At 37.9% G+C, this 24,146-nt stretch overlaps 1 protein-coding gene and 1 long non-coding RNA gene across 6 annotated transcripts in view; one reads left to right on the top strand and one right to left on the bottom strand.

The window, feature by feature from the left end:
• RASAL2 (RAS protein activator like 2) overlaps nt 1-24,146 on the bottom strand; it is a 353,784-nt gene that overhangs the window by 147,541 nt on the left and 182,097 nt on the right. For all 5 annotated transcript variants that reach the window (XM_029935134.1, XM_029935136.1, XM_029935137.1 and 2 more), the window contains exon 3: nt 23,267-23,393. In XM_029935134.1, the coding sequence (XP_029790994.1) occupies nt 23,267-23,393 (127 nt within the window). The remainder of the gene's footprint in view (nt 1-23,266; nt 23,394-24,146) is intronic.
• On the top strand, nt 2,997-5,387 carry LOC115288110. Its single transcript, XR_003906811.1, has 2 exons — nt 2,997-3,086; nt 5,215-5,387. It is a non-coding gene; the product is annotated as an uncharacterized LOC115288110 (long non-coding RNA).

Raw genomic sequence — 24,146 nt, 5'->3', positions numbered from 1 at the left:
AAAAGGCCAAATTGTCTCCTTACTCCTATTGTGCTTGCAGTTTCTGTTTTGGGAGGCTTATCTAGAACTTTCTAGTTTATGGTGGCTATCCCAAAGCTATTTTTATCTAACTGTGACATGCGCTGCCAATGATCTTCTGATGTATTTTTTACATGTTGTTTATTTGTCTCTCCTTCCTTCCATTCACACTCACTGACTCTCCCCAGCTTCTCTGCTTCTCATTACACACATCCTCATATATAATCAGAATACTTCTCTTTAATTCCTACTTTTGAAAATTAATTAGAAAAGTTTTGTTTAAATACATTTTTGGCTTTTTGATGACACTACTCTGATTAAAGTGGGAGGGAAAAAATCTAAAGGCCTTTAGGTTTTCTTTATGTGAAAACATGAACTGAGATATAATAATATTCTTTCTTTATTACCAACTCTCTTTTGAATTCATTCTTTTATTTCCTTTCTATCTTTTGAATTCGTATTCTGGGGGCGCGTGGTGGCTTAGTTACGCATCCAACTTCGACTCAGGTCATGATCTCATGGTTTGTGAGTTTGAGACCCATTTCAGGCTCTGTGCTCAGAGTCTGGAGCCTGCTTCAGATTCTGTGTCTTCCTCTCTCTCTGCCCCTCCCAGTCTGTCTCTGTCTCTCAAAAATGAATAAATGTTAAAAATCATTTTTTAAAAGGAATTCATATTCTTTATTCTTTTCTATCATGAATTTTTCCTATTCTCTACTCTCTACAGTTGGAAAGAACATGCCAAACACAGACAAAATATGAATTCTTTTATAACCAGATGGAAAAAATGAAAAGGATAGGAATTTCCTGTTCTGCTATATTAAATATCAATTAAAGTGGGGAAAAAGTTAACATTCAAATTTCTAACCATATCAGGAAAGAAAATAGGCTGTAAATTTCAGAGAAAAGAAAGTTATCAAAACAATCCAGTAAACACAATGCCTTAGTGAGAATTTCCAAAGCTTCTCTTCTTAAACACTGTTACTATAGACATCACAGGACAGGTGGGTGTCAGGAAAGTCTTAATAAGCCATTCTTCATCCTTGAAGGAAGCTCTAGTCTGTTTTGGACACAAACCCAACTGGATTTTCCAGCAATCTGCTGATTCATAAACCCTTCTGTTTGAAAGATAAACTAAAAAGGCTTTGGTAAACAGTTTAGCCAACTCTGAAAAAAAGGAAGGAAGGCAGGAAGGCAGGAAGGAAGGAAGGAAGGAGAAAAAGAATAAGAGAGAGAAAGAAAGAGAAAGAAAAAGAGAGAAAGAGAAGGAAGGAAGGAGAAAAAGAAAGAGAGAAAGCAAGAGAGAAAGAAAGAAAAAAAAAGAGAGAAAGGAAGGAAGGAAGGAAGGAAGGAAGGAAGTAGGGGTGGAGAGAACAAACGAGAGACCAACTAAAGACAGTAAATTATGTTTAGCTAATTTTGCTCAATATATCTGAATCATGTATTTTCCTTTTGGAAAAGGTTCTATGGCAGCCAAAGCCTAGATCAAGTCTCAAAAATAAATCTCAAGATCCATTATAAACAACTCCACCCCCATTTTTCTACCTTTTTATATAACAGAGTGGTGAAATATGACCATACTTTAGAAGGAAGGAATTTGCCAAAGTGTGCAAGTAAAAGTAGAAAAAAAACAAATGAGTAAAGTCATGAGATATAGAGACAGGATGTTTCCTAACATGTCACACCTCAAATTTCTTTATTGGGTTTATTTAAACCTATTCAAGCAAACTGAGAAATACAACACCTACTCTCTGTCTCACTGGTTCCAGGACTGTATAAGAGTTGGAGAGAACTGAAGTTTGTCTCAAACTAGAATTTATGTTGTAGGTCCGGCATTCCTCTTTCAAAGCCTAATAAAAATCTCATCTGATAAGAAGCTGAGGCTCAGGGTTAAAGATGAGAAGAGATGGAATCTGAATTCAGGTTAGGGCAACTTCAAAGCCTGTGCCATTTTCACTGCCCCACAACTGCCTTTGATAAAGTCAGTCCTTCCAGAAAGAACAGAAGAGTTCTAGTAACAGGCGCAAATTTTCTTTCCTAAAGCAATAAACCCTCTGTCTGAATTAGCTGCTAAATCTGCTTGTGTGATTTTGATATAGTACTTAATCACTTAATAACCAAACTCCAACAAGAGCACACACGTTTATGCTATCAACCTCAAATGCAGGATAAAAAGGTCATTTTTTTTCATTCGAAGAATTTATTTTCTATTACCATTCTGTATAGAAACAAAAACTATCTCAAACAAGCTATTTACTACTAACAAAATCTTAAAAGCAAGCAGAGATCCCTTGCTCACTAATACAACTGCAGTCATGATATTAACATCAAGTATCACAGTCTAAAAGTTCATATCTGACCTTAGCAAAGAAGCAAATCCAGTACTGGGACTTGTTAACCTGGGCAATACAGTTACCCACTCTGCACATCTCAGAACCAACTTGTGGATGTAATAATTGTGTAGAACCCTCGTGACTGCACAATGATATTTAGAATTCTCCAAATGCATTTGTCAAGTACTTCTCTGAAGTGGATATGGTTTTTTTTTTTTTTCCTATAGGGGAAAAAAAATACTTCCCACATCTAAGATTATTTTTTTTTCACTTTGAAGTGCTTCACCTGGAAAAAATCAGGCAAGGGTATCTCCAATGTGTCTCACATCAGTCATTCACTCAAGATACACACACTAAACCTACAACAATGCACAAAACAACCTGCTAGTTTCTATGGTGATACCAATGTGAAGGACAAAGGCCTGTCATGTAAGAAGTTCCAACCTGATAAAGTAGATACATAGCAACAACTTGCTGAAAACATTAAGGACTTACATTCAGTATCAGAGGGACAAAAAGAGCTGTTTATCAGACATAAATGCAGGCGAATTCTGATTAGTGGAATGAAGAAAAAGACTGCCAAGCCTCAGGATACATGGGATTATCATACAAGAGGTGGGTGGAACGAAATAAAGCCAGACATTCCAGGTGGATGGCTCAATGTGAGCAGAAGCCCATGTGCAGGGGAATACCTGGGAAGCCGAAGCAGTCCATGAGGCTGGAGCCCAGATTTCTGTGGTGGGTAAAGAAAGGCGACATTGGAGAGCCAAGCCTGGGTCAGAATACAGAGGGTCTTAGTGCCAGTGCACATTTGGGCCTCATCCCATAGATATGAAGATCCAGTAAAGGTGTTTAAGAAAGGTTTACACAAACATGATTCAATTAGTGCTTTACGAAGATTATGCTGGGGGCTGGGGGCCTCAGTCAGTTAAATGCTAAACTTCAGCTCAGATCACAATCTCACGGTTGGTGGGTTTGGGCTCCACATTGGGCTCTGTGCTGGAAGGAAGAGGAGGAGGAGGATGAGAAAAAGGAGGAGGAGAAGGAGAAGGAGGAGGAAATGCTGGGGTACCTAGGTGGTTCAGTTGAGTGTTCGACTTCGGCTGAGGTCCATGATCTCGTGGTTCGTGGGTTCAAGCTCCACATGGGCTCACTACTGTCAGCACAGAGCCCGCTTCAGATCCTCTGTCCCCTTCTCTTTCTGCCCTCCCTCGTTTGTGCTCTCTCATAAATAATTTTTTTTTAAATTTAAAAAGGAGATAATGCCAAACAAGTAGTGAAATGAGTAATCTAGGAGGAACAAAAAAGAATAAAAAAGAGACAGAAGGGTAGTCATTAAGATACCCAGGTAGAAAGAAATGGGCAATATAAAGTTAGAAGGACCAAACGGATGGTGGTTCTGTAGTCACATGAGAACGAGGTTCTGGGGAGGTGAGGGAGAGAATGAAGAAGGGGAACTACACATAATGGCTTCAGTGGTGAACATTCTGGTAAAAAAGTGACATCATCTACAGAAAATGGACAAGGCAAGTGAAGCAGGTATCTGCACTTCAGATAGTCACACTTACAAGTGGGAGAGAGTAAGGAAGGTACAGTGAGGAAAACAGCACGTAGAAGTTAATACAAGTCAAGAAAGGGGAGCAAAGGGGTGCCTGGGTGGCTCAGTTGGTTGAGGGTCCAACTTCGCCTCAGGTCATGATCTCTTAGTTCTTGAGTTTGAGCCCCACATGGGCTCACTGCTGTCAGCATAGAGCCTGCTCTGTCCCCTTTTTTTCTGTCCCTCCTCTGCTCTCTCACTCTTTCAAAAATAAATTGAAAACATTAAAAAAAAAGAAAAGAAAAGAAAGGGGAGCATGATGTGGGGAGGAGAGCCAACCATTCCAGACAGAGGAGGTTCCACTGCAGCCGTGGAACTTATCATCACACCTCTGATACTGGCACAAATTTCAGTGACAGACAAAGCCAGATGTGGAGGTACAGAAAAATCCATTAGGGAGTGAACACAGATAATACTTTTTTGAAAAGGTCAATAAAAAACTGATATAACCCTAAAGTGGACTGACTTTTATATCCAGTTCTAGAAACAGCCAATGTACGAAAAACTTAGAATGTGCCTGTTACTTGAGAAGGATGCTAACTGCCCAAGTGAAGGACAACAACTAGGAGCAACTCGGATGCTGTCTGGTTTTGACTTTTCTGGGTCCTAGACAGAATAGATTTTATGAATTAGTTACAAAGTAAGGAAGCTGGGTTTAGTCATAAAGTATTACCTATGACATCTATCACCTCAAATCTAATAGGATGGTGTAACTGGTTTATAACAGGATGGTGTAACTAGTATCCAATAGGATGGTGTAACTAGTATTAAGCACAGAAACTTGCTTTAGTTCACAGAAAAACACAGCACATTTTGTGCCTCAGCAACAACAACAATAACAACAACAACAAAAACAGTACTGTGGAAATACAGTAATTTTCCCAATATGGGGGGAGGGGACTAAAATCTTAACATGAGGCTAACAATAGAACATTAGAAAGTTGTCTGGATTCATAAAATGATGGTTTGAAATACAAGAGCTTGGGGTGAATGGATGGCTCAGTCTGTTGGGCATCCGGCTTCAGCTCAGATCATGATCTTGTGGTTCGTGAGTTCGAGCCACAGTTCGTGCTGACAGCTCAGAGCCTGGAGTTGCTTTGGATTCTGTGTCTCCTTTTCCCTCTGCCCCTCCTTGACTCTGTCACTCTCTCTCTGTCTCTCTCTCGCTTGCTCGCTCTCTCTCAAAAATAAATAAAACACTAAAAAAAGTTTTTTAATGAAATACAACAGCTGTCCAATAACCCTGTGGTTCGTATTTCCTTTATTTAGTTTCTGTGTTGGTCACTGGCAATCTGCAATCTGAAGTGGGAGGCTGGGCCATATTAAGAGCTGGAAGACGATTACTTTGTTAGCCTAATATAATTTATTAGGCTCATCGCTAATACTACTTGGAAAACTATGAAATAAGACAAAATAAAATTACTTATAAGCAATTTCTCTTACTAATAGTCTCTGAATTTTCATTACCTAACATTATAATAAAAATATTCCTATGGTAAAAAAAAAAAAAAAAAAACATTTTCCCATCTTCTCACATGGGAAAAGGGTCTCTCTCTACAGGAGATCTGTGTAGAACAAATTCTTCTATATTTTACTCTCCTGGTCTTGGAGTTTTGAATTTGCTGGAAGAAATATATTGCCGGAAGAAATATAAACAAAAATGATACATTAAATCACAGGCACAGCATTTATGATCCATAGAAAACCTGTTCCCCAGTATTATTGCAGTTAAGTCTTATTTAACAAAGAGGCAAAGAGAAGAAAATATCTTTTTTAACATTCCTGAAAAATTCCAATAGAGGTTACTTTTATAATCTATTAGTTTATAATCATCTAACATAAAAATGTCAACAAGTTTCTAGTCTTCTTTAATCAGAGTCAATTTCTCTTGTTTACTGCAGATAAATACAAGCTGAGCTGTTTTAATGGTCAGCTTAATGTCCCACTACAAATTCATGACCGGCGAGTGATATGAAATCCAGCTGACTTCACAGCACTGTACTTTAGTAATGCGAAACTCATGGATTGGCATCAATACAACATACCCTTCCAGTTAACTGCCTAGGACTTTAGTGCATTTTTAATTCACATTCCCTGTTTTTGAAATTCAACATAAAAAACTGAAATGTCCTTTTAGGACAGGTAGGTTTCTTCTTTCCATTCCCCCCCACTCCCCATCTTCTCTCTCCATCCTAAGTTACAGAATACTTCTGTCATCAGTAGTCTTTAAGAATATTAACCCGTTCATTTGATTAAAAAGTAAAAGGTTAAAAAGGGTCAGATAGTGATGAGTTCGTCTCCCTCACATTCTGATCCACCAGGTCTCCAGTTTTCTCCTCAGAAACAACCACTGCTAAGGGCTTCTTCTGTTTAGTTCTAGAGTTATGCACATGCGCACAAACACACACGCACCTGCGTGCACTCATATACACTCACACATGCTTATATGCACATGGCATTTTTTTACCTAAATCATAGTATACTATACACACACATTTCTGCACTTGCCTCCCACCCTGCCCACCCCCCTAACAATGTATCTTGGAAATTGTTTCAAAGTAGTACACATGGAGCTACTTTCTTTTTGATAGGGGCATGCATAGTGGAATATCATGCAGATTTAACGTAATGCATTGAAATCATCTCCTATGGGTGTATATTTTGGTTGGGTCTGTTCTTGTGTTATAATAAACAATGGTGCAACTGCAATGACTGTGTGAGATGTGCAGGACAAATTCTTAGAGGTTAGATTGATTTTGGACCAGAAAGGATGGTTATTTTTGCCAAAATGCATCCTGCTGAGGCTGCCCTCTACAGAAACAATTTAGTATTAATGGACTAGGATGTTTGTTTCCTTATTTTCTTCCAGAACAAACATTTTTATATTTGCCAATCTCATAGGTAAAAACTGGCAGCTCATTCTAACTTTAATTTGCTTTCATAGATTAGAAATGAGGAATAGCATCTTTTCCTTGTGTTTAAATAGCATATTAACTTTCTTTTTTGTAAACTGTATATGCCTTCCCCTGTTTTTTAAATTTTAATGTTAATAAAACAATATATGCACATAGTTTAGGGTCTCCTAGTTTTACAGACCTTGTTAATACAAACAGCAACCTCCTCTTCTGACACTTTTCCTTCCCCAGAACGACGACTTTCATCTCTCTTAACCAATGCTTTTGGAAGTTACCATCAAATATTAAATAAAATGGCTGTACTGATATTTACATTCTACCCCAATTTTAGACATTATCTTTTGACTTTCCACTATGGAAGATGAGAAGCCGATTCTTTCCTCCTACCCCAGAAGGTACCTTGACACGTCCTACTTTCTCATGGCCCCTATTTGGTTCCATAGTAATATTGGCAAAGATAAGCAATACTGTGACTACATATGCCATGTAGAGTGCAGCCATAGAGTGAACCGATGTGTAATACAGCACTGTGGTCAAGAGCAGAGATCCTTAAGGCAGACTGTCTGGGTTCAAATCCTACCTTTGCCATTTATGAGCTGCTTAGGTACTTAGACAAGTTACTTAACCTCACTATGCCTCAGTTTCCTTATCTATAAAACAGCACCTTGTGGAGTTACAAAGATTAAAAAATTAATATCTACAAAGTGCCTAACATGTAGAAGGTGCTATATAAGCATTCTGTATGCTCTGAACTACATTTTTGTGTCTCCTTTAGCTGTTGCCAGATTATTCATTTGTTTAAATTTCTATGTGCTTATTATTAATTCAATCTCAAATTTGCTTCAATCCTCAATTTGTTGTTTAAATTCATTCCACTCTATCAATTTTGTCTTCTTGGAAAAGTCTTCACTACAGCCTTTTGACTGCTGCGGTCTGAACTGCTTGTCCTCATACCACAGATGGTATAGAGTTGTTTAACTCCATTCTCTCTATGCCATTTTCCTGAGGGTCCCTTTGTCTTCTCCCCTGTGTTGGACCTCCCATCCTTTATCCCACATCATGCTCACTCTTGGTGAAGAACATATTTCCTTAGCTTTAGGAGAAATAACGTGTAGGAGGTTTTGTTTAAATCTTGACATCTGAAAATGTCTATTTTATTCTCATGTGTAATTAGTGGCTTATAGCTAGATACAGAATTCCAAATTGGGAGTAATTTTCTTTCAGAAGTTTGAGGGCATCCTCATTTTTTCCTAGCTTCTGACGTTGCTGATAGGAAGTCTCATGCCATTCTGATTTCTGATCCTTAGTATGTAATCTGTTCTTTCTCTGCAATTTGTAAGACTGTCTCTATGTCAACAAAGAAAAATAGAAATTTCCCAAAAAAATGTGCTTTGCCATAGGCACTCAGTAAGCCCTTTCAATCTGGAAACTCCTATCTTTAGTTATGAGAAATTTTCTTGAATTATTTTGCTAATGATTTCCTTCCCTTGCTTTTCTTGTTTTGGAACTCATTGTTTTGACTGGCACTCTATTTTACCTTTTCTTCCCCTCTACCTTCTGGGATATATCCTCATTTTCATTTTCCAATCCTTCTTTTGAGCTTTATTTCTGTGACAAATTTTTTTTTAGCACAAGGCAACTCTTTAGCTCCATGTAACATTCTGTTCTTGTCTCATGCATGTAATATTTTATCTGTCTGATAGCGATGTTTTTCTTTAAGTTTTCTATTTCCTGTCTGCCTCTGTTCCTCCAAGTTTCTTTTTTCTTCTGTTCGTTTTCTCCTTTTCATGCTGGAAGCTTTTCTTCAGATGTCTACCAGTCTTGGGAATGTTCATATCTTGAGCGGGTTACATACCCCAAATAACATTCTTCTGGCCTTCTGCCTGGACATTAGTAGAGGCAAGCGAGGAAAGACAGGTGGAGGGGTCCCATCAGTCTGCAGATGTTCACTTCATTTCCTGGTAGTTGGTAAAGTGTTCTGGGCTCTCAATTTTGCCTAGTGTGCCCCAATATACCAACTGTTTTCTTTCCTCCACAGATTTAGCCTGCAGTCTTAGAATAGAACAGAGGCAGGGGTGGGAAAAGCAATTGTTTAGTGGATTGGGGAAGAGGAAAAGATAGGGATCTATGAAAAAGATATGTTCCTGTCGTCAATTCCTAAGCTACTGAAAGATTCTATAGTAAAAATCAAGTTCTTTCTTAGCTTTCTTCATTGACAGTCTAAGAGTTGGCTTTCCCAAGTCAGCTATGTTATTTACCATATTTCATTTGCTTCTCAGCTTTCAATTTATTATTGTTATTGGTTGTTTCTTAATGTTTTATTTATTATTTTTGAGAGAGAGAGAGAGCGTGAGCAGGGGAGGGTCAGAGAGAGAGGGAGACACAGAATCGGAAGACAGGCTCCAGGCTCTGAGCTGTCAGCACAGAGCCTGATGCGGGGCTTGAACCCACGAACTTGCAAGATCATGACATGAGCTGAAGCCAGAAGCTCAACCAACTGAGCCACCCAGGTGCCCCTGTTATTGTTGTTATCATTATTTTGTGGGCTTGCTTTCTTCTTTCTCATCCTCCTTATCCTTGAAGGACCATGTCTTTAAAAGAAAATCCCCTTACTCTATAGGCATAGTGAGGTTTCTGGAAGGAATAGATGCTTATGTTCAAACCACCTTTTTTCTCTCTAGAAGTCCAATCTGAATCTAAAAACCATCCCTGATTCTTTAAGCCACTCATTCCTCCTTTCCACTCAACAATTCAAACATCATAGTGGTGTGCTATGGTTAACACTGCATTAGGATTAGTCAAAAGACGCCTCCCCTGGGTCTCACATTTTAGAAGACTCTACTATAGTGCTCTTGGGCACAGATCTCCAAAGCGCTTGAAGGTACAGGCTGGGTTGTACCGAGCTGCATGTTTGTGGGGCCTCTCATGATATAGGACCAAATTTGAAAATTCTAGCTTAGAATTCCAGATTCTTACAAAAGTGTTACAAATATGCAGTCAAGGTTGAAGCATAGAACATATTTTATTTAAATGTACTTCTAAAAGAAGTTTGTTAGGGGCGCCTGGGTGGCTCAGTCGGTTAAGCATCCAGCTTCAGCTCAGGTCAGATCTCATGTTTGTGGGTTTGAGCCCCGCGTCAGGCTCTGTGCTGACAGCTAGTTCAGAGCCTGGAGCCTGGAGCCTGCTTTCGGTTCTGTGTCTCCTTCGCTCTCTGCCCTTCCCCCTCTCATGCTCTGTCTCTCTCTGTATCAAAAATAAATAAAACATTAAAAAAAATAAAAGTTTGTTAGATTAATTTAAATATTAACACATAGAATACAGCTTTGTAATAAACCTAGCAAGCAGATGGTCTATAGCACCACAGTTTCTCCTTCCCCAGGTCCTCTGGCTTTACAAGAACCCTGATAAGAACCTGTACAGAAGACCTACATGAATCAGGAAAGGAAGCCTTTGTTTAGGAACGTTACTGCCACCTGTTGGAAATTTTATGAAATAGCTACAAATCAGTGACAAATGACATGTGCCACTAGTTAGGCCATTGCAACCTTAGCACCACCTTTCACAACATCAAACAAATCTCAACTGGCCCAGAATGAGGACTGGGAGGAAGATAAAAGAGCAAATCAGGAATCCAAATTCGCATTTACAAGTTAGAAGGAACTGAGATCTGACACCTTGACACAGAACTGAGAACTGATTTCCTCAGAGAAGAAACTGTTCTAACTGCTAATCTAAATCTAGCTCAAATCAATCAACCAATCAATCTAGCTCATAAGAGGGAAATAAAAATTGGGTTTGGTAGGTTAGCTTGAGAATGTAAGTACTAGTTTTTCTTTCATTTGTGCGTTTTGAGTTCTAAATAACTTCCAAAAGAAATTTAGGAACATATTCAAAAGTAACTGACGGTTTAGAAATCCAGTAGGTTAACAAACGCAAGCTACTTCTTTCTAATAGACAAACCTGCTTAAACCGAGTAGTCAAATCGGTTCTGTTACAAGGCTTGCTTTGAAAACGTGAATATTACATCACAACTAACATAATAGGGCACAATCTGTTATATGAATTTTTCAGTTTGTTTATGCATGATTTCATCTGTAAGGAACACCAGGTGAACAAAGAACACTGCACTCAGCTGAACCAAGCCATAGATGAAAACACAACATGCTCTTACACGTACATACCGCAAACATCTACCAGCTGCTGCACGTCACCGCATGTGCTATAAGCCACATTCATCCACATTGTGCAATAATGTACTATTCAACTTCCAAAATGCTTCCTAGTAAACTCACAAACTAGTCCAAAGCCCACTACCACAAAGTAAATTTCCCAGATTCTTTCAAGGTAAAGTACTATATATATTGTTGTATTTATATATTTTGCAACCATCTAACACTTGTAAAAACAAGCTACCATTTTTATTTAGTTTCAGTCCTTTTTTGTCATTGACCAAATTTTTGAGTATAGTGCCCCCAATCCCCTTTTCCCCATAAGACTTGTGATTTTTATTGTGCAATTCTGCATAACTCCAAGAGTTTTAGAAACACATGTCACATTACAGAATTGACTGTATGTGGCTATTTTAACCTAGATTCAAGCCCATTCTTCTAGAATATTATCAGTATTAGCACACGTATCTTACAGAATCATACACATTTCACAGAATTATATATATCTTGGGTCATGGTTTCTAAGAAAACTCAAAACTACCCAACCAACAGCTTCAAAGGACACAATTCCAGGGTCTTTTACTTTAATAATCCATAATATTTTTGATAATTCTTGAGCTCATTTGACCTGTCCTCAAACACCTTCTATATCACTGATATCTAGAAATTAAAGAATATGGGCACCTGAATGGCTCAGTCAGTTGAGTCTCTGACTTCAGCTCAGGTCATGATCTCATAGTTTCTGAGTTTGAGTTGTGCATCAGGCTCTCTGCTGTTAGCATCGAGCCTGCTTCGGCTCTTCTGTCATCCTCTCTCTCTGCCCCTCCCCTACTAGTTCTCTCCCTCCCTCTGTCTCTCCCCCCCCCCCCCCCCCGTCGATCCCTCCCTCCCTCTCTCTCTCTTTCTCTTTCCCCCACCTTCCCACCCTCTGTCAACATAAAGAAATAAACTTAAAAAAAGTTATAGAATACAAGTATAAAGGCCAGATATATTTCAGCTGACTTAGCATGAGTTTATGTATTAGATGATGGTGAAATGGTCTTAGTTTACTTATTAGGACACTTCAAAGAAAATCACAGGCTGCCATTATCCATTGAGCTCTAACTTTTAGAGCTACAAACGTAAGGCTACTGATTCTTTTTCATAACTCTGTGTCAATTGTATATATTTCCCTAAAGTGCAAGATCTATTGGTTTTATACACATATATAAATATGACTTATCAATTTACCACTTAATATATTATGCTCTATTATATATTATATAATATATTAAAAAGTTTAATATTAGTCAACTGTTATTACCCTAAAGTACAGGATCTGCTTCTGCTGGTTTTATAAATATGTATGTTATATAATATTATATTAAGTATTATATATTTTACATATATGTTTCAATTAGCCAATCTAAATATTGAGTACTATCATACATAGGAATTACTTATCAGCATTTTAAATTCTATTACTTAAAAAATGGAAAGAATTGTTTTGGTAATATTAAATCTTCATTACTCACATTTCCTCTTCTTTCAATATTATTATTACCACCCTGTATATTTATAGATTTCAGAACTTGGAAAAATACCTCATAAATTATCCAGATACCTCTTATAAGGTCTTGGGAATAAAAGGAGAGTCATTATTAGTTTATACATAGAGTTAGACTCGAGGCTACTTTAACAGAGAAGGTCGGGGTTAAAGCTAAGGTTTGAACAATTCGTATCCTATAATAATTTTGAGTGAAAGAGTTAACTTTTATAATAATTTTATAAATGACTTGGAGAGAATATTCTGCTTTAATATTAATTTTCTTGAGGCAAGATGGTGGAGAAATAGGGAGCTCCATACATCCCACCTGCATCTCTCAAACAAAGAAGGGCTAAAGCCAAAGGAAACTGAACTGCTAGCGTGTTGGAGGAAAAGAGACAAGAGTCCATGAAGAAGACAGTCTCATAGGGCTACCTCAAGAAACAAGCCAAAGTACATGTGGTGGAGAGTCCCAAATATCACTATGAGTAGGGAAATAAAACAGCAAAAGGGTCAACAAGAGAGACCAAGGGACACCATTAAAAGAACACTTCCTTAATGGACAGGCTATGGACTGTCAATGAGCCCCCTTTAATATAGCAGAACACGCAGGTGCAAAGTGCATAAGAAGCTTCTAAAACTGACAAGAGACAGAAAGCTGGCCAAAATGATGAAACAGAAGAACTCTCCTCTAAAGAAATTCCAGGAAGAAGTCACAGCTACAGAATTGCTCAAAACAGATATAAGCAACAAAACTGACCAAGAATTTAGAACAACTGTCATAAAATTAATTGCTGGGATTGAAAAAGCATGAAAGACACCAGAGAAGCTATTGCTACAAAGATTATGGACCTTAAAAACAGTTGTGATGAATTTTAAAATGCTATAAATGAGGTGCATAATAAAATGGAGGCATCCACTACATGGATTGAAGAGGCAGAGAGGAGAACAGGTGAATGAGAAGACACAATTAAGAAAAAGAGGAAGCCAAGAAAAAGAGACATAAATTGATCCAGAAGCATAAAAGGAGAATTCGAGAACTGAGTGATGCAATCAAACAGAACAATATCCATATCATGGGAATTCCAGAAGAGAAAGGGGCTGAAGGGGCTGAAGAAATTATAGCTGAGAATGGCCCCAATCTGGGGAAGGAAACAAACATTGAAATCCAAGAGGCACAGAGAACTTGCCTCAGACATAACTTCAATCAATCTTCTGCACAACCTATCAGTGAAACTGGCAAAATATAAGGATAAAGACAGAATTCCAAAAGCAGCTAGAGATGAAATGGCCCTAATATACAAAGGGAGTCATATCAGAGTAGTTAAGGACCTAACTACTGAAACTTGGCAGGTCAGAAAGGAATGGCAAGAAATCTTCAATGTGATGAACAGAAAAAATTTGCAGCCAAGAATCCTCTATCCAGCAGGCCTGTCATTCAGAAGGAGAGATAAAGGTTTTCTCAAATAAACAAAAATTAAAAGAATTCACTACCACTAAACCAGCCCTACAAGAAATCATTTCTAAAGGGGACTCTATGAGGGAAAGGTTGGAAGGAACACAAGGTACCAGAGACACCTCTACAAGCATGAATCCTATAGAGAACACAATGATTCTAAACCCATATTTTTCAATAATAACACTGAATGTAAATGAACTAGATGTTCCAATCAAAAGATATAGGATATCAAAATGGATTAAAAAAACAAAACTATCTATTTGCTGTCAATAAGAGATTCGTTTTTGACCTGAGGACACCTTCAGATTGAAAGTGAGGGGATGGAGAAATATCTATCACGTGACTGGAAGTCAAAAAAAGCCAGAGTACCCATACTTATATCAGACAAACTGGAAATTAAAGTAAAGGCAGTAACAAGAGATGAAGAAGGGCATTATTAATAATTACAGGGTCTATCCATTAGGAAGAGCTAATAATTATAAATGTCTATGCATCAAATTCAGGAGCACCCAAATACATAAAACAATCATAAACAAAAACAATCTTATTGATAAAAATGTGCTAATAGCAGGGGACCTTAATACTCTATTTACAGCAATGGATAGATCAACTAGACAGAAAATCACTAAAGAAACAGACTTGAATGACACAATGGACCAGATGGATTTGACAGATATATTTAGAACTCTACATGCTGAGGCTAGGAAATTCACTTTCTTCTCGAGTGCGAATGGCACATTCTCCAAGACAGATCACATACTGGGTCGTAAAGCAGCCCTCAATAAATATAAAAGAATTGAGATCATATCATACCATGCACACTTTCAGATCACAATGCTATGAAACTTGAAATCAATCACAGGAAAAAGTCTGGAAAACCTCCAAAAACACAGACGTTAAAGAACACTCTACTAAAGAATGAATGGGCCAATCAGGCAATTAGAGAAGAAATTTAAAAATATATGGAAACAAATGAAAATGAAAATACAACAATCAAAACTCACTGGGATGCAGCAAAAGCAGTCCTAACAGGAAAGTACATTGCACTCCAGGCCTATTTCAAGAAACTAGAAAAAGTGCAAGTACAAAATCTAACAGCACACCTAAATGAACTAGAAGCAGAGCAGCAAGAGCACCCTAAACCCAGCAGAAGAAGAGAAATAATAAAGATCAGGGCAGAATTAAACAATACAGAATCCAAAAAACCAACTGAACAGATCAATGGAACCAAGAGTTGGTTTTTTGAAAAAATAAACAAAATTGATAAACCTCTAGCCAGGATTCTCAAAAAGAAAAGAAATACCCAAACAGACAAAATCATGAATGAAAATGGATCTATTACAGCCAAACCCTCAGAAATACAAGCAATCATCAAGGAATACTATGAAAAACTATATGCCAACAAACTGGACAACCTAGGAAAAAAATGGACAAATTCTTCAACACACATGCACTACCAAAATTCAAACGGGAAGAGATTGAAAATCTGATCAGACCCATAACCAGAGAAGAAACTGAATCAGTTATCAAAAATCTTCCAACAAATAAAAGCCCTGGGCCAGATGGCTTCCTTGGGGAGTTCTACCAGACATTTAAATCAGAGTTAATACCCATTCTTCTCAAGCTATCCCAAAAAAGAGAAATGGAAGGAAAATTTCCAGACTCATTCTACAAAGCCAGCATCACTTTGATTCCCAAACCAGACAGAGACCCAGCAAAAAGAGAACTACAGGCCAATATCCTTGATGAACACAGATGCAAAAATGCTCAACAAGATACAAGCAAATAGAATTCAACAGCATATAAAAAGAATTATCCACCATGATCAAGTGGGATTCATTCCTCGGTTACAGGGCTGGTTCAATATTCGTAAATCCATCAATGTGGTACATCACATTAACAAAAGAAAAGATAAAAACCATATGATCCTGTTGATAGATGCAGAAAAAACATTTGATAAAAATTCATTTAATAAAAACCCTCGAGAAAGTCAGGATATAAGGAACATACTTAACCATGATAAAAGCCATTTATGAAAAGCCCACCACTAAGATCAACCTCCATGGGGAAAAACTGAGAGCTTTCCCTCTGAGATCAGGAACACGACAGGGGTGTCCAATCTTACCACTTATAACATCGTGCTGGAAGTCCTAGCATCAGCAATCAGCAAACAAAAAGAAATAAAAGGCATCAGAATGGGCAAAGATGAAGTCAAAATTTCACATTTCACAGATGACATGATACTCTACATGGAAAACCCTACCGACTCCATTAGAAGCCTATTAGAACTGATCCATGAATTCAGCAAAGTCACAGGGTACAAAATCAATGGACAGAAATCAGTTGTATTTTTATACACCAACAATGAAGCAATAGAAAGAGAAATCAAGAAACTGATCCCATTCACAACTGCACCAAAAACCATAAAATACCTAGTAATAAACCTAACCAAAGATGCAAAAGATCTGTATGATGAAAACTATAGAAAACTTATGAAGGAAATTAAAGAAGACACAAAGAAATGGAAAAATATTCCATGCTCATGGATTGAAAGAATAAATATTGTTAAAATGTCATTACTACCCAAAGCAATCTACACATTCAATGCAATCCCAATCAAAATTGCACCAGCATTCTACTCAAAGCTAGAACAAACTATCCTAAAATTTGTATGGAACCAAGAAGACCCCAAAAAGCCAAAGTAATATTGAAGAAGAAGGCCAAGGCAGGAGGCATCACAATCTCAGACTTTAGTCTCTACTGCAAAGCTGTCATCATCAAGACAGTATGGTATTGGCACAAAAACAGACACAAAGACCAATGGAATAAATAGAGAACCCAGAACTGGACCCACAAATGTATGGCCAATTAATCTTTGACAAAGCAGGAAAGAGTATCCAATGGAAAAAAGCCTCTTTAACAGATGGTGCTGGGACAGCAACATGCAGAAGAATGAAACTAGACCACTTTCTTACACCATACACAAAAATAAACTCAAAATGGATGAAGGACCTGAATGTGAGACAGGAAACTATCAAAACCCTAGAGGGGAAGGCAGGAAACAACCTCCTTGACCTCAACTGCAGCAATTTCTTACTTGACACATCCGCAAAGGCAAGGGAAATGAGCAAAACTGAATTATTGGGACCTTATCAAGATAAAAGCCTCTGCACAGCAAAGGAAACAATCAATAAAACTAACAGGCAACCGACGGAATGGGAAAAGATAGTTGCAAATGACATATCAGATAAAGGGCTGGTATCCAATATGTATAAGGACCTCACCGAACTCCACACCTGAAAAACAAATAATCCAGTGAAGAAATGGGCAGAACAAATGAATACACACTTCTCCAAAGAGGACATCAGATGGCCAATAGACACATGAAACGATGCTCTGCATCACTCATCATCAGGGAAATACAAATCAAAACCACACAGAGATACCACCTCACACTGGTCATAGCAGCTAAAATGAACAAACCAAGAGACTACAGATGCTGTGAGGATGTGGAGGATGTGGAGAAACAGTCACCCCCCCATACTGTTAAAGTTGAACGTAAACTGGTGAAGCCCCTCTGGAAAAGAGCGTGCAAGTTCCTCAAAAAATTATTCATAGAACTCCCCTATGGCCCAGCAATAGCACTGCTGGGGACTTACCCAAAGGATACAGAAGTGCTGACGCACAGGGGCACATGTACCCCAACGTTCATACCAGCACTGTCAACAACAGCCAAATCATGGAAAGAGCCTAAATGTCCATCAACTGATGAATGGATCAAGAAGATGTGGTTTATATATACAATGAAATACCACATGGCAATGAGAAAGAATGAAATCTGGTCATTTGTAGCAACAGGGATGGAACTTGAGGGTATTGCTATGCTAAGCAAAATAAGTCAGCCAGAGAAGGACAGATACCACATATATTCACTCATATGTGGAACAGGAGAAACTTAACAAGAGGACCATGGGGGAGAAGGGGGAAAAAGTAGTTGCGGAGGGAGGCAAACCCTAAGAGACTCTTGAATACTAAGAACAAACTGAGGGGGCGCCTGGGTAGCTCAGTTGGTTAAGGGGCCATCTTCAGCTCAGGTCATGATCTATGGTTCATGGGTTCAAGCCCCACGTTGGGCTCTGTGCTGACAGCTCAGAGCCTGGAGCCTGTTTCTGATTCTGTGTCTCCCTCTCTCTGACCCTCCCCTGCTCACACTCTGTGTCTCTGTCTCTCAAAAATAAATAAACATTAAAAGAAAAAAAAGAATAAACTGAGGGCTGATGGGGGTCAGGGAGAGGGAAAGGGGGCTGATGGGCATGGAGGAGGGCACTTGTTGGGATGAGCACTGGGTGTTATATGGAAACCAACGTGACAATAAATTATAAAAGAAAAAAAGAAAAAATATTAATTTCCTTATAACTTCCTCAAATTTTTTATCACTTACATTAATAAACTTAGTACCCCATAGACAGAAGTTTGTTCCACGAAGATTTTTCAATTTGGTTCCTTTTTTTTTGGTGAAGTATTTTAAATTTTTTGACTTCTTCATTTAAATAAACATAAAAATTTTGGACAGATAACTTTGCCCCTACAAGATTTTTGATACATTCTTTCCCAAGGTTTGGTACTATGTATCAAAGTCATCCTATGTTAAATTATAATTATAGGTATATTTATCAAATGCTTCCAGGTTTTGAGGACTTCATGATAATGAAACAAATTTATTTATCACTGGCACAGGTTTTTAAAAACCCAGAGATTTTGTACGAGACCAAGGGGTAACTATAAGATTTTATCATAATATAATAAAATAGAGGCATGAGATTCTTGCAGCTTTGAGTTACCAGATGTAAGGCTTTGAATTTGCCATTTCAGTTGGAGCCTTCTGTTTGAGACTTGAGAGAGCATGGAGTTGTGGATGTTTGGCATTTTCTAATTAAGTCAGTTTTCTCGTTACATTTATGTTATGTTTATCATGTTTATGATGTTATCAGCAAACAAATATTCTTACTCATTTCAGGCTCCAATTTTGCTTTGCCCATTTGAGCATGAGAGCATGCATCTTACTGGCACGTCAGAGGAATGGTACAAACAGAATGGACAGAGTTCCCAATTCGGTGGCTGCTGCCCACTGGCCAGCAGTAGACAACATGCAGTAGCAGACATACTTCCTTCCACAAACGTACACTTCCCAGAACTGCCGTCCCCTGCTCAGCGGTCTGCTTTCCCCAGTATTCTCATTTGATGGCTTTTTTTTTTCAAAGTTGAATTCATGTAGGTTACCTTTAATATTGAAAATTAATCTTGAAAATAAATATTTACTAGATCTAGCTCATGCGGTTGATTTACATGCCTCCCAATATTGTTAATATGCAAAGACCCTACTATCGGAAGAAATAATTTCCTTTTGAAAATTCAGCAAATCAGGCTTTACATAGTTTGAATTGGAACCTTTTTTTGATGAATAAATTAAAATCTGGATATTGTCACCAGGGGTAAGTAGTTTTTTCTAGGTTTTCTAAATCTGGAGATGGGTGCTTTACACATGATGTTCATATGCACACTATCAGTGGGCAAGACTTTGGGATATCAAAATCTGTGTAACATGCCAGTATATATATAAATTTTAGTATCTTGGGTGATCTCTAAACTGCTAAATGCAAGAGCCTGAGAAGTACTGAGTGCTAACCACTCTCCACTCTGCTGCCCCATACCCCATATACACTTTTTTTGCTAAGTTTTTGACATTTATTAGGTTCTCATCATGTTAAACAATGTGTGAGGCATAACTATGGGCCTTCCCATCCTTTTACATTCACAAGTCTCTTAGCCAGTCTGAAATCTCTGATGTACAGTGAGCTGGCAGCCACCACAAATTCTTCCCAGACCCTGTACAGATTCTCTGCAGTAAAAAGTGCATGTTTTTCATGAGTGGGCATTTCTCCCTAGATGATGGCCTCATACTTGAAATCAAAATGTATGCTATGATCTTACATGGTATCTGCAACAACTGATCAGTGTTTGGGGTTCCTCTACTGGAGAAGAATAAAGAGAATCCAGAGCTCGCAACGTGCAAGAACCATGTAAAACCAGAAGGGTGTCCCATTCACACTTGACTCAACTGTCTTATTTGGAAACAAAATCCTGGATTTTCATTCTTCCTTTCTGGTCTGTCCTTTGCTAGTGCTTCCTCATCTTCCTAACCTCTAAATGTTGTTCCAGGGCTGAGTCTTGGACTTCTCTCTTCTACCTACACATATTTCCCTGGTGATTTCATTTAACTTCATGGCTTTGAATACCATCTATTTGTTAAAAGCCTACAATTTTTCTTTCTTTCTTTCTTTTTTTTTTTTTACTTATTTATTTTGAGAGGGGGGGAGGGAGGATGAGAGGGGCAGAGATACAGAGAGAAAGAATCTTAAGCAGGCTCCACGATGTCAGCACAGAGCCTGATGTGGTGCTCAATCTCACAAACCCTGAGATTATGACCTTGAGCCAAAATCAAGAGTCAGACCCTTAACCAACTGAGTCATTCAGGACTACATTTCTATGTCCGATCTGTACCTCTCTCTTGATTTCCACACTCACATATTTCCACGTTGGGTGTCTAATAAGACCCTCAAACTCAGTATGTCCAAATTTGAACTCCCGGTCAATCCCACTTTTAAGTGTGCTCCTCCTAGTCTTTCCCATCTTAAATAACAACCTCATTCCTCTAGCTGCTCTAACCAAAATACTTCACTCTTCTGTGTCTTACTTCCCACATCCAATCCAACAAGCAAATTCTGCTGGAAGTCAAGGGTTGCCCATCTCACAGAGTTGAAGCCAACACCCTTATGATGACCTACAAGACCATAATGATCTGCTTACCAAAGAGCTCAGTGATGGCCTCTGCTCCACTCTCCCTTGTTTGTTCCATGCCGGCCTCACTGGCATGTATGCTATTCCTAGAGCAGCCCAAGCACAGTCCTATGTTATACTAGCTGTTCCTTTGGGTGGAACCTCTCACCCTCAAGTATCTATATGCTTTACATTCATCATTTTATCAGATCTATACTCAAATGTCACTCAACAAGAGACACTCCTTGGTCACCTTAGCTAAAATTATACTTCCTTGCCACTTCCTATCCCCATCCCTACTTTATTTTTATCTTTGTATGTATCACCGTCTAGCACAGTAGATATTCCATTTATTACTCTTGCTTATTGTCTGACACTCTTCAATAGAATGTAAGCTCCACAAAAGGACAGATTTTTGTCTAATTTTTCACTATTGTATTTTGAGGGCTAGAACAGCATCTGGCACATAATTTTCACTGCATAAATGAAAGGGTTTTTAAAAAACAAAAAAATAAAAGCCACACAATATGCCACAATAACATGTCCTGTGATTAGTCAACAATAACCTATCTTCCTAACGACATAAGAATCTTCTAAAGGCAGAAATCTTATTTTATATCTCTTTTAACTCTTAGGGATTGGCACAGAATGTTACATATACAGCAATTACTCAATTAACTATTTGACAGCAGAAAATTTTGCCTAAACACAAATCACTAAGGGACAAAAATAGAACAGGATAATTACCTAATTCAATATTAAACAGGCATGTAAGGAAGAATGGCTCTAAAAGTAGTTTTTTCCCCTCTGGTACTTATGAACAATAGCTTCCAGTGCTAACTCAGGACATCCACTCCAAAAATGTTTAAAAATGCCATGAGCCTAGAGGGCTACCACACTTGTAGTCAAGGGCAGAGGTAGAAGGTTGGCTCTGGACTCAATACCTTGGCCACTTATCTGAGTTTATCTTTGGGACCAGAACCTGGAATGGTGGAGACTTTTTAAGAATTATTATATTGTAATAATTCTATAAATTGTAATAATATAAAATTGTAATAATATTTGAGACTATGATTACACTTCTTCAAAATCAAGTGACTTTTGTGGGTCAAAGTTTGAACAACCAAAGGTTCATAGAGAAGTGGCAAAGAAAGTCATCAACATAACATTACAAATAATGACAGCAAGAGGTGAGAGAAGGTGATGCTGGGCCAGTCCAAGCCACAGAGAACCTGTACGTGAAATATAAATAGGCTATAAAATGGTCACACCCAGACAGGCTTGCAATGTAATTCAGGCTCACATTTAAACTAGTTTGAACACATGCTAAAGAAGTACAGTGGAAATAAGGTGAAAGGAAATCATAATTTCTTCAAGTGTGACTTCTCAGAGAAAAGTATTTGCTCACCTGACTAATTTTTAGAAAAGCACCAACTGTTGTTAACAAGATAAAAAAAAATACTAATAAATAAAGGATTCAGATTCTGACCAAGAGTTCTGAGTTCCATTTAGAAGATGAAGAGAAATGAGGAAAAAGGCAAAAACCAAAAAAACCCAAATCTTGATTTTCAAAAATACAACCAAAATCGCAGAATTATCCATATTACACAGCATAGAGACCAGAAATGATTCTGTGTTATCTACCTGTCAAATGTCTATGACTTAATGCCTAGGTTCACCACGCAAATAATAGTACAACAATGCAAAGCACCAAAGCAATCCCTACTCTTCACATTTTTTTTGTCATTTAATTTAATCTTAATTATATTTCCTTAGAACCACCTGACCTGTTTATCTACTGGGAAGCATATGAGAAACATCAAATAGAATACACTTGGTAGGACACAGGGCAAGAGTTGTTTTGATATTGACATTAATTCTTTAGTGTATAACAACTCAAGTGGGGTGTTGTGTTTTGTTTCGTTTTTTCTTCACTTCTCCCTACTGTCGCCGACTCCAATCACGAGTATAACTTACGGGGGACAAAAATTAGCTCACCTAAATTAGCCTGATCAGACATTACATAGGGCGACATCAGTAGCTGGGTGAACAGGACACAAACCAGTCAATACCAAGCCTCCAAACAATGCTGGCTCCCCAATGAATCTCAGTGCTTCAACAAGATCACTTGACGCTCTTTCAAAATTTAAAGTCAAGGAGTAAACTCAGAAACAGCATTCTGCCTAGGACTGTACAGCAACAATACTAGCACTCAGATAAATTTTAACTCTGTAAAATAACTTTGTTGTCACTTGGTAGGAAAACACAGAACTTTCTAATGACCACTAACTCTATGTTAACATACTGTATTTCATCACACTTACTTAACAGGACACACAGGATGTTTTGTGTTATTCTAACATTCAATAACAAGCCCATAAGTTACGGGCTAAAAGCTAGGAATTTTTTTGCTTACCCAGTTTGGTGGCGCCCTCTGGTGGGTACTCAGGAAACTGGCCCTCGGAAGGGACACTGACGGTTCTCCTCAGACATCGCCCTTTGGTGGAATCTGTCTGCTGCTCCTGCCCTCCCTCCAGAGGTATCTAGTTAACCAAAAGAAAAAAGAGATGAAACTTAATAGTGAACTTGCCAAAACTACCTTCAGACTGAGTATTTTTAGCTAATAAAGACAAGAGTTTCTAATCTTTGGAGCAAAGTAGACAAAATGTAAAAATCAAGTATTTCCAATTTAAGATATCACCCACTCCTTGCAGGAAGTTTTTCTCTAAAAAGAAACCTGAAAGAGCAGGAAAGGTGAGTATGTAAATGAGCCTACCTGAAGTCACACAAGTCACATCCAGGTGTGTACCTACTTAGGGAGCTCAGAAAACAAAACACCCACACAAAGATTCTTTTATATCAGAAACTAGTTCACAAGCTCCAATTCTGACCAATGCTCATAAGGTAAACAGAAATAAAAGCCGCCAGCCAGAAAGAATTAGCTCTAAAACTCAATTCAAAGAAGGTTTTGTTGATAAAAAAATAGTAAAATCACCCAAATTTTCTTCAATTTTACTATTAAGCATTTAGAGATAGCTAATAAAACACATTTCACTGGAAACTTGCATAGACATCTATATAAAATGGCATATTTTCTTCTAAAAGTGAGATTCATTTTTAAAATCCTAAAATTTTTCTTTCTGGCATAATTTCAGAAATACATCAAGTTTTTTGTATATGTGGAATAAGAACTATGAATGGTACAAAAGATCTGTAATACTATTATACTATTATACTAAACTATTTTAAAACCTACTCACAGGTCATCATTGAAGAGTTATAGGATGATGGTAAAT

Source organism: Suricata suricatta, chromosome 3 (assembly GCF_006229205.1).
Source record: "Suricata suricatta isolate VVHF042 chromosome 3, meerkat_22Aug2017_6uvM2_HiC, whole genome shotgun sequence".
In the NCBI taxonomy this organism is placed as follows: domain Eukaryota; kingdom Metazoa; phylum Chordata; class Mammalia; order Carnivora; family Herpestidae; genus Suricata; species Suricata suricatta.
Note: the sequence above shows the minus strand (reverse complement) of the source record. Positions and strands in the feature narration are given on the sequence as shown.